At 32.8% G+C, this 12,455-nt stretch overlaps 1 protein-coding gene across 2 annotated transcripts in view; it reads left to right on the forward strand.

The window, feature by feature from the left end:
• The window catches only part of GBE1 (1,4-alpha-glucan branching enzyme 1), a 290,866-nt gene that overhangs the window by 130,266 nt on the left and 148,145 nt on the right, over positions 1 to 12,455 (forward strand). For both annotated transcript variants that reach the window (XM_058731715.1, XM_058731714.1), the window contains exons 6-7: positions 2,027 to 2,117; positions 5,438 to 5,647. In XM_058731715.1, the coding sequence (XP_058587698.1) occupies positions 2,027 to 2,117; positions 5,438 to 5,647 (301 nt within the window). The remainder of the gene's footprint in view (positions 1 to 2,026; positions 2,118 to 5,437; positions 5,648 to 12,455) is intronic.

A 12,455-nucleotide genomic window follows, 5' to 3' on the forward strand; every position in this document is an offset into this window, starting at 1 on the left:
CTCAAATTGCCCTGTAATAGTGATAGCATAGAAAAGAGAAATGGAATAAGATAGAGTGTAAGAATTCAAGATATTATTCCAATTTCAATTTTAAGTAATGTGAACTGATGGCTTCCAAATTGTAGATAAATATGTAAGCATAATTACTTTTCTACAGGAGAGAACTTTTATCAATTTAAGTGGTCATTGATTATAGCATGTTCATTTTAGTCTTTTAGGGGAAAAAATCATATATATTTTTTTTAAGGTTACTGGAACTCATTTTGTATCAGAATCTAGGTAAATATAGCTCCAGTCAGGATGACTTACTTGACAGATATTTATGGTACATATTTCTGAGATACATCGTTCTAGATGTTTGTATGTTGGACTGTAATGACATAGATTCTTGTCTTCATGGGAACAGCCAGGAGAGTTAATAGTGTACTGCTGAATTATTGATTCAGTATGCTTTAAATTTGTTATTTTTCTTTTTATAGGTAATGACTTTTTATCATTTCACAGCATATTAGCACCTGCTCCAACAGCTAGGCAGGAAGATAAAGTACATTTAATTATTCTGCTTCTGGTAGGCAGTCTAAACTTTGGCTAGAAGAAAGGTTTGCAACTCACTGTTAAAGTTTTTAGTTGTACATTGCTGTTAATTGTCTGTGATAGTGAAGTCAAATTCGTGAAACCCAAATTAATTAAATGTATGAATAATTTAATATTAATTATATTTAATAGATACTATATTTAAATTGTTATATTTGAGATGTGCTGCCATTTCATACTGTAGTACATTGTTTATGACCCAGATCTTGCAAAAGGTTGGACAGAACAAGGATTCTCTTCTTCTCATTGTTGTGCATAAGTTGAATAGCCCAGTACTCAGAACATAAATGAATCGAAGAATGAGTAATCCCATAAAATTAATAATAAAAACTATAAGTTGGAGCTTGATCATAAGAATGATTTTTATTTTATAATAGAGAAACTACAAACTCTGTATTTTGTTGTAAGATATATAATTGATTTATGCTATCTGAGCAGCAGTTTATACACATATTTCTATCATGATGGAAATATGATAAAGTGAATGAGGTTGTTTTCACAATGAAAAAGCCAGGAATAATAACTTCTCAGATTATGAAGTATAGTTTATGTTACTCTTTAACCATGAATCTCTAATTCGGAATGTGACATTGCAGTTGTTGCAAAATTAATTATGTACTGATATATGTACATGAGAAGCTATAATGACATTAATTCGCCTTTGAGGACAGAGTATTTTCTATGTATATTAGAGAAATGTAGCTTTCAAACCAGTCAAATCATATTTGAAAATTTTGCCAAATTTGAAGATGCAAAAAATATTTCATTTGGTTGTAATTTTAAAAATCACAAGTTTCTTCTTCTTTGATTATTGGCTTATATTAAAAACACATTAGTAAATACTTTTAAGGTTCTGTGTGGCTATTCGTGCACACATACAACTTTGGAGCAATTGTATAGGTAGAAGAATTAATGCTGGCTTTGTAATAGCTGCCTAGTGGAAACATGGATTTACTGGATATCTTATGTTACATGGTAGAAATAATTGAAATATAAAGAAAAAGGTAAAATAAAAAGTATATGGCATGCAACTGGTTACTTTTATTTAGCTTTCATAATCTTCACTGTGAATATTATAAGTGCAACTGAAGTTTAGCATATGTAGATTGCCATCTTTAATATTCTAAAGTCAAATTAAGAGTATATTTGCATATCATTTATTACTTGTTAAAATGAAGACATTTCAAATAACTAGAGTACCACTCTCAAGAACTAACTGTCCAATTTCGTATTAGAAGGTCAGACAAGTCAAAGATGTTAAAGAAGTAGAACTTTTCAAAGTGATCAAATCCTTTGTATGTAAATGATCGTATGTAAAATTTAATGTCCTTAGAACAAAGATGCTGTGTGTGTGTGTGCGTATATAATTTCTTTTTCATTTATTTTTTTTTTAATATTGCTTTTAATTTCTACTTGATCTGTGCCTATATAGGATACAACTGCATTCAGATGATGGCAATCATGGAGCATGCTTACTATGCCAGTTTTGGTTACCAGATCACAAGCTTCTTTGCAGCTTCAAGGTAAAATGAAAGTCTCAATTATAACCATTTTTATTTGAGAAAAATAAAAAAATAAATAAAAGTAATTTTTACACTTTATGTGATATTGTTTTGTAATCTATTTGGGGGTTAACAGTTTATCATTTTTTTTTTTTTTTAACTACAATCATAGATTCTCTTTTTATCAAGCCTTAGTGGCTAGCCATGATTCAACATTGCTTTTCATGAAATGATTTCTGTTAAAAAGTATCCAGTTAACGTGCTGAAATTGTCATGCATTTGGAGGCCCAAGTCTTAATCAGAAAATCATGCCTCATGGAAGTCATTATTGCTAGAGCTCACATCCTTTACTGGAAAGAGATTGGCTCATGTAGGAACATTACTGAGAAGGCTCTTGGTAGGACATATTACTGCCCACAGAAGGATTGTCCTTCTTTCTGGGCTTAAATCCAAAGAATGTGGATCTCTGGGCAGAAAGACACCAAAGAGTCCTATGTAATTGAAGAGGTATTGACCTGAACATGTCCAACATTGTCTCCATCTCATGGAACTTACACTGTTGTGGCATATAGACATCAATCCAATAATCATACATATTGGTTTAATGTAGACACCAATAATCATACATACTGATTTCTATCTGTAATAAAAGCTAGGAAGAAAATGACAGGGTACTATAAAAGCCTAGAATGAGGGGTCTGATCAGTTTAGATTAGATCTGAACTGATGTTGAGACTGACATATAAAACATAAGTAAGAGTGAACTGGGGGAGGAGTAAAGTAGGAATAAGGAGATAGTTTTTCTGGCATAGAGAAAAAATACTGATACTTTTACCTGTTTCTCTATATATTCTCTAATATAGTGAATAAATTACCTGTATTTGTGATCTCTAAATCTTTCATTCCTCTCCTTTCTTGAACTCATTCCGAGTAGGCTTTTCTCCTCTTCATTGAAATTGCTTTTGTCAAGTATACTGATGACCTCCACACTGTTAAGTCCAATGATCAGCTATTATCCCACTTGAACTGTCAGCATTTGGCACAATTAATTACTTGTACCTTGTTAGGACATTTTTCTTTCCTTAGTTTTCAGGAAACTATTATTCTCCTGTTTGTGTATTTCCTATCTCTTTGCTGCTTTTTTTTTTTTTTTTTTAATTTGCTTTGCTTTTTTCTGACCACTAAATATTGGACCTCCCAGGGTTCAGCCCTTGGTTCCATTCTCTTCTGTATATGTATGATGTACGTTGAGGGTCTCATCAAGGCTCATCCATTCTTATGCCTTAAATATACTTTACATTATATTGGACTCTTCCCTTTCTGTACCTGCCTATACTCAGCTATCATAAAACCTAACCACCTGTTCTTCCACCCCTTCCCTAGCCTTCTTTCCTCCATATACATGGGCTACTTTCTGCATGGTGACCTGACTAACCACTTTAAAATAAAAGTCAGATCATGTCCCTCTCTTGCTCAAAACCCACTAATGATTCCCTATCTCTTTCAGTGCAAAAGTCAAAGGCCTTATATTGGTCCATAAGACCCCATGTGTTCTGGGCCTTGGTGGACTCTCGGGTCTCATCTCTTTCTGGATCATTCCACTCTGGCTACACTAGCCTATTTGCTATTCTTCCAGTGTTCCTAGCTTATTAGCTTAACTCTGTCCCCAATACCCTTTATGTCTGGACATCCTATCTTTTAGATATTCACACACCTTGCTCCTTACTTCTTTCAGGTCTTCCCTTGAACATTGCCTTCTTCATGAAACTTTCACTGATAACCCTGTTTAGAATAGCATACCTGCCCTTTCCACCAGTGGCTTTGCTTCATTTTTTCTTTAGAGAAGTTAATGCTATCTGACATCCCCCATGTTTTGCTTATTTATTTGTAGTCCTCCAATCCTCAAACTAGAATATAAATTCCATAAGGGCAGGGATATTTATTTTGTTCACTGCTGAATCTCAGAGCACAGACAATTTCGTGACACATGGTAGATGGCTTAATAAGTATTTGTTGAAAACACAAATGAATGAAAGAGATTTTAAGGCTATTTATTTACTGAGCATGCTGTTCATTGAGTAGAAAAAAGGCTGGGATAAGGAGAGAAAGGGGTAAAGTGTCCTAAATCTAAAGTTATTGGAAGGAGCCAAATTAGGCAGTGCAGTAGGTCCTGATAATGTCCACAGTCTTCATCCTAAGCACAATGGGAGTATAAGTATGACTTCAGGTAGAGGATGAAATGATCACATTTTCATTTTTTAAAGATAGTTCTTGCTGCCCAATGTAGTTGACTACCAGGAGACCTGCGATATACTAAGCACTGTACTGCATCATGGGAAACCAGATAGTAAGAGCCTCTGCCCTCAAGGGACATATGATGTAGTGAGGAAGTGAGATAATAAATAATCACAAGGGTGATTGGGTGATTATTTACTTAAAGAGTAAAGTTGATGCTATGGAAGGCCAATATTGAGATTTTACATAGGTTAAGAAAAGCCTTCCCTCTTAGAGGAGTGATTTTTGTTTTCTTTTTCATGCAGACTAGAAAGCTGCTATTAACACAAACATGTGTGCCTTTGAGCTACCCATGTTTTCTGCTTGGGTGGTGACAGACATGGCCCATCCTCTTGGCCTTCTGGCACCTGAAGGCATTCCAGTTTGGGAATAAGTAGGTACAAGAGGGATGACCTCACTCAAGATACCAAAGACATTGAAAGAAATAACTCCAAGAGACTGCCATTCCAAGCATACATACTCACAGGAATGGCCAGGTTTATGAACAGGGATTACCATGCTCCCCAGGCAAAATAGCCTTGGAAAAGAAAGTCAGAAACTCTGAGTTTAGAGAAACAGAGTTTACTACCTACTGGGGCGCCTGGGTGGCTCAGTCGGTTAAGCATCCGACTTCAGCTCAGCTCTTGATCTCATGGTTTGTGGGTTCAAGCCCTGCATTAGGGTCTGTGCTGACAGCTCAGAGCCTGGGGCCTGCTTCAGATTCTGTGTCTCCCTCTCTCTTTGCCCCTCCCTCATTCATGCTCTGTCTCTCAAAGATAAATAAACACTTAAAAATAATTTACTACCTACTAACTCAAAATGTGAATTTTCATTGGGATATGAATCTATGTCTAATAGCTGTATTTTAATTATTTTTTATGGAAAACCTTAAAATTTGTTTACTAAGAAATACTATTCCACTTTGACTTGTACCCAAGTATTATGTCATAGTGCGTTTTCATATTTAAAGTACCTAGTACTGCACTGGTAAAACAAATGATACACAGTAAATGGTTCTTTGATTTAAATATGATATGATTTTGTTTCTGCTTTATTCTTACCTTTAGCCGTTATGGAACGCCTGAAGAGCTGAAAGAACTGGTTGACACAGCTCACTCAATGGGTATTACAGTCCTCTTAGATGTGGTGCATAGCCATGCTTCAAAAAATTCAGAAGATGGATTGAATATGTTTGATGGAACAGATTCCTGTTATTTTCATTCTGGACCTAGAGGGAATCATGATCTTTGGGACAGTCGATTGTTTATCTACTCCAGGTAGGTACATGTAATATGGAAATGTCTTTACTGAAAAAATATTTCAAGGAATATTGCTAAATTCATTGTGTGTGTAGTCTTTCACTGGTATATAACTTGTTAAGCTGATTTTTAAAAATTATGTAAGGAATGTTTACCATATGTATAGACTTTCCTTGTTTTGAATAGCCCATGTATTTGTGGTAAGTTTCATTAAATTTCAGTTTTACCAATCTTAGGCCACTTAAAATATATTGGTTATATGGTCACTTAAAATGATTTATGTGAATAATTCTTTAATATCTAAAATAATACTTTATGAAGTTGAATTAACTGTAGCAAGTCTCCTTTTAGTAGAAATATATATTGTATAAAATAAGCAATTTTTTAAAATGTTACTTCATATTTTGCTATCTTAATAATATTGCCATATTCCTGATCACAGCTAAATTAACATAACTTTAATAACAAGTAACATTTATTAGTATGTAATATATCAGGTATGATGCCAAGTGTTTTAGCTATATTAGCTACCTATTTTATTTTCCTTATTCTGCATAACAACTCTACTTACACCTGGTAAGTTCTATTGTTAGCATCATGTTACATAAAGGTAAGCTAAAGTTTATTGTTGAAACAGTTAAGATTAAACACATCTCTGACTTCTTTTACTGTTTAAACAGAAGGGTGTTTTAGGTGATTAAATCTAGATAGCTTAATAGGGCAAAATATCTTAAAATATCAAAAATACTCTGTATCCATTATTGATTATAAGTGAAAATATAATGAAAATATGGTGTCAGGAATATAAAAAGTAGCAGAGTATCAACATATAACTAACTTTTTATAATAAATATTTTTGAAAGAATTTAACGAATTTTCTTTTGTATGCTGCATTATATATACATAAACATACATGTATCTGGATGTTTATGTATCTGGATGTATCTTGCTGTAGCAAGTACTTTGACAAAATGAAGGTTTCTAATTTTTCAACATAAATTAGATGACTTTCATATGGAGGAAATTGTTTTGCTTTGCTCTTTCCTGAATGTTATGCATTGTTTTGTATTTCGTAACTGTATAGGAATCACTCATGCCAGATGAAGGAGCATAACATATTAGAAAAGACACAAGAGGGAGAAGCGGGTGGCAGGGTTCCAGGCCTAGTTTTGGTCTGGAACAAATCGATTAATCATTCTGGTTCTCAGGTTTTTCATTATAAGAGGAAGCAGAGTTTGGGGGCTAATACAATTCCCTTTGTAAAGGTATTTTGTATCTGTGTCACCTTTTTGAACATTGCTTTTCATACTATGGATGTATAACAAGTAAAAAGGACTGAACCCATGCTAATTCTGTGATAAACTCCACTATTGAGAAAATCTTGTAAAAATAGTTTGTGGGCAAGAGATACAATTAATTGTACTCTCTGGTTCATATCTGGATGAATGAGTAGACTCTGTACTATAGAACTGTGCCTTATGAAAGAAATGCATTAAATAGTTAAAATTTTGTGTTATGACACAATTCTTCTGTAGAACTATGTCTTTAAAGAAAAAAACTTTAGGTGGATTTTTTAAATGTTACAAAAACGATTATTTATTTTATTAAAATATTTATTATAGTGTATTTTTCTATACCTGGAGCTCCCATGGTCCATTAAAAGCCATCCAGTTTTCTAAAGAAAAGAGATTATACATAACTTTTTTAAGAAACATTTCTATTATAGAAATTAAGACATATTTAACATTTTATTTAATACTTGTTTTGTTATGGAACTATTAACCTTTCTCAGGTGCTTGCTTTTGGTAAATAATATATAGCATGATTCTGGCTTATAATTTTTAATATGACTAATTCTTTTGGCTACATTATGTCATAGAGGCTTAGTACTTTGTAAATATAGTTCCATGTAAAATGCATTTTATTATTCTATATGTTGTTCTGTTTGACAATACTGTACCTACATTTTCCAATTTAAGAGAATTAGTATTTTGTATATAGGTTAATACTATCAGTTATGACATCATTATACAATATAGATAAAACCCTACAAAGCCAATTTAAACAAGTTAAATCACCAAATTTAAACAAATAATTTTTTAATACTTAGATTGCTCAATATATAAAATAGTAAAGATTCTAGGGCTCTTTGAATTATTTTCTCACTACTGTATACAATTGATTAAAAACTTTATTGACAAAATTTATATTAGCTTGATGAAACTTATCAGGATTTTCTTCCTTCTATTCTGATTAGTTATAACATATGCAATGTGACAGTAACATTGCTTTGCTGCAATGCTAAAGCCTTTTTTATAATCAGCATTTATGTTTTAATTTTTATCCTGCTCTTCTGGTTATTTATTGCTGCTTAACCAGCTCAAAGTTTAGTGACTTCAGATAATAGCAGTTGTTGGGGCGCCTGGATGGCTCAGCCAGTAGAGCATGAGACTCTTGATTTCCAGGTCATGAGCTCGAGCCCCATGTTGGGTGTAGAGATGGTTCCAGACCAGCAATTTGGGTATAGATCAAGAGGAATGCTCTTCCTTTCTGCATGTCCGGTCAATTGGAGTGGTTTAATTCAAGGGTGGAACATCCACTTTGTTTAAGGATGGTTCATTCACATGACTGACAGTTGGTGCTGGCTCTCAGCTAGGAGCTCAGTCATGGCTGTGGGCCAAAGGGCTTCAGTGCCTCTTGTAGCCCACTGTACAAGCTACTTGGACTTTCTTAAAATAGTGAATTCCCAAATGACATTCAGGCTGCCATTTCTTATGGTCTGGATCTAGAAGCTGACACAGCATCATTTCTGCTCTAAACTATATAGATTGAATAGTTATAGATTCAAGGGACAGAAGCATTAAAGAATTTTAGTTCTGTGTTTTAAAATACCCATCTATAACAAGTTTTGACCGCATACAATGAACATACCACTTGACAAATTCAAAAATATATTGAAATATTTGTCTATGTGGAAATATTATTTTTCAGCTGTATTTCTGTGGTAGAGAGTTTTGTCTGAAATAGGCAAAATTTTTTTAAAGTTTTTTAATGTTTATTCATTTTTGAGAGACAGAATGTGAGGCGGGGGAGGGCAAGGAGAGGGAGACACAGAATCTGAAGCAGGCTCCAGGCTCTGAGCTGTCAGCACAGAGCCCGATGTGGGGCTCGAACTCAGAACTGCAAGGTCATGACCTGAGCTGAAGTTGGATCCTTAACTGACTGAGCCACCCAGGTGCCCCTGAAACAATTTTTTTTTAAAAAATATGTACCTTTCATTATGAAAGTAATAATGTCATTGTTGTCAATTAGAAAATATAAAAAGACCCACGTTTTCCAAAATAAAAAAAAAATATTATTCTTAATAAGTATAAATAACATTGTTTGTACGTGAGTGCATTTAATGACTATAAACTCATTAAACATATGTATACACACATGGAAACCTATTACTCTCCCCATGGAAAAGCTACTCTGCCTGTTATTTTGGGTTGATTCCTTACCCAGATAAAATCAGAAGCTACATATTTTAAAATACAAGTTCTTTTCTCCTGCTTATCTTTGATTTGTTGATTAATATTACACTCCATGGAAAAGCATATATAAATATGGTACATGGCTTGTGTAAGGCCTAAGCCTCTTTTTTGAAAACTTGTAATAATTTTGAAATAATTATATTTACTGTTTGAAAAAAATTAATCTTATATAGAATCAGCTTCTGTAAAGATATGTTGCTGATGCTTATTCATCCTATCTATATGTCATAACCTGTCACCGCTTATACTCTCTGATTCAAGTGCCATCATCAAAGTTATCAGAATTAAATCTCTCACTCCGAGTAATACCAGAGATCTGTCTGTGCTATTTCATTACCTGCTATGAATAAATTTCCAATCAAGAGCTGCCCATGTTTTAATTTTCTGTCTACTTGGCTGAACTGCCTTCTAGCCCTGCTAAATTACTAATGACAGTTCATAACAGAGGTTGGGATGTCCTTACTTTAGTTGGTAAAGAGAACTTTCTGACAAATCTGTCATCCATAAGTTTCTGAAGTTTCTAGAGTTAAGAAATAATGGATACAATTTAGAGGTCCAAGTTTTAAATTCTGTTTTGCTTATTCCTCTGGCACTGTGTAAATGCCCTTGATAAAATAACAAGATAACTGCAGATTTGTTGAGCTTAAACAATTGTGCCTTAACTATTACTAAAGCTTCAAATGAGTACCTTTTCTTTGTTGAGTATTTCTCTCAGAGATAAGATATTGAATCTCAAAGGAGACAACATAGTAGAGCTAATGTTCTTTTTTTCTCTGAAATTTACATTTGGGCACAAAGGTATTGTAATCATATTCCTTCAGCATGGGTTCATGATGAAACAACTATTAGGTAGAAAGATATTCTACTATTATCTTGAGTTACTAGAGTTTCTTTTAGGAACAAAAGTAAATCCGGTTTGCTTTTTAGCGTCATAATCACATGGAATGAAATACTCCTTAGTACAGACACTATAATAATTGTGTTTTTAATTGTGGTAGTCCTTTCCATAAGTTAAAATGTGGAAGGAAATTCATGGGGGGGCCTTTCTTGTTTAGAATGGATATCTGTATCTTAAGTGGTCTATGGTATCTTATATGGTTTTTCTTTTTTTAGTTTGTGAATATAGTAAATTCCATTTATTAAATTTTGAAGGTTAAGCTAGTCTTGCATTCCTGGGGTAAACCCTCGTGAACATAGTTGCTCATATTCTAGACAAAATTTTAGTATATTTATATATGATATTTTACCATGACCAAATCAGTTCTTAACGATGAATCTTAAGGATTATTATTGTACATTGATGTATTAGCTAACGAGTATATGGTATGGTGTATCTTGATTTGCAAGACTTTTAAAAGCTAAGTATTCAGGACATGATTAGAAACTTGTAATATTATTACTTTAAAGAGAACTTAAAAGGCATGTACTTCTTTGTGGTTTCTTAAAAGCAAAAAAAAAAAAATCAAAAAGTCATGTGTCATGGGGTGAAATAATTTCTCTTTTTATGGTAGTAAAAATGGCCACAATAACAGAAAATAGCATAGAAAAGTTAATGTGTGCAACTAACAGTTTGGTATTATCTGGAAAATTTAAAGATTCATATGTCCTAGGATGCATTGCAAAATATATACGCTTGGGAAACTCCTGAGCATATGCTAATCAGAAGTTTGGGAAAAAATAGACCAAAAAGTCATTCTCTTCAGGGTATGGATAATATTTTAAAAATTAATTTGAAATAATGTTTTTAAAGAAATTTCTGTGGATTTGGGGAAAATATCAAGAAAAAAATTTCCATCATTGTGATTTTATTGCCACAATTTCATTCATAAAAGTTCTTTGCAGGAGTGCCTGGGTGGTTCAGTTGGTTGAGCATCTGACCCTTGATTTTGGCAGGGGTCATGATCCCAGGGTCATGGATTAAGGCCCTCATGGGGCTCTGTGTTGAGAGTGAAGCCTGCTTGAGATTCATTCTTTCTCTCTCTCCTTCTCTCTCTCAGTCTCTCTCTCTCCCTCTCTCTCAGCTCACTCGCTCTCTCTCTCCCTCCACCCCTTGTCCCTGCTTGTGCGTTCTCTCTAAAATAAAAATAAATAAATATTTTTAAAAAGTTCTTTTCATACACATAAATCTTGGAAGTAGTTTTTGGTGAACTTTTAAAAGGGTTTCAGTTTTAGTATTTTGCAAGCCCATTGGTTATAAATATATAAATATAAATAAATATAAATATAGATATAAAATATAAATATAAATGAATCCTCTTGTGGTTACCTAACTTCAGGGAAAGTGGAAATATACAAGTCAAATTTTAGCAAAGATGATAGATGATGGAGGGAGTTGGAAAAAAAAACTTTTATAATTTAATAATCCCAGCCATTGATTATCTCATTTATATCTATGTATTTTAGTGAGCTGTTACAGCCAGGAGAAGCATTAAAATCACATATCAAGGTGACTTTTAACTTTATTTAACCAGACCCTTGACTATTTTATCTTTATTATAAAATTAGTTTCTTTGTGTGTATGAGTTAACAGTGCACTTAACGTGTTACTAAAGTGTCACAAAAAAAGCAATTAATAACTAATACATACATATGGAAATACATAAATGGAGGGATGTATACATATATGGAGGGATGTTGACAAGTTTTCACTGATAGGGCACACAATCAAAAAGTTTACTGATCCCTTAATTAGATCAGTTTTTAGGTAAATTAAGGTTAACATCACAATTTTTTTAAAAAATAATCTATTTTTAGGTTAACATCATAGACTTTTTTAAAATTAACTTTTTTTTCTGAATAGTTCATTTATTCTATTGACTATTTAACAAACATGAAATATCTACCAAGCATCATGCCTTTACAGATGTGATATTTTCAATATATTTAAATGTAGCACAAACCCTAAAATAAAATATGAGTTTTTAATTTCTTTGGATCGGTTTCCAAACATTTATATATTTTTTTAACTGAGGTAATACATCATCATTTTAGACAGACAAATATCTGTCCTATTTGCTTTATAAATTTTCAAAAAGCAAACAAATGATTTATATGAAGCAAATGATAGATGATTAAAAGACAGTTTTGAACATTGATATAGCAAACAGCTAACTATGGCTAAGACAGTCAATCAACAACAAACAAATAATACTCTATTCTTCATTAAGAACATTAAAATCTCACAGTAAGATTGTTGTTAATAGCTTCAGTGAATGCTGGATATGCCATAAAAAGTCTTAACTGTTTTCTTCTTTCATAGTACATTTTCTTTTCCCTTTAGTATTTCTTTG

Source organism: Neofelis nebulosa, chromosome 5 (genome assembly GCF_028018385.1).
Source record: "Neofelis nebulosa isolate mNeoNeb1 chromosome 5, mNeoNeb1.pri, whole genome shotgun sequence".
Classification (NCBI taxonomy): Eukaryota; Metazoa; Chordata; class Mammalia; order Carnivora; family Felidae; genus Neofelis; species Neofelis nebulosa.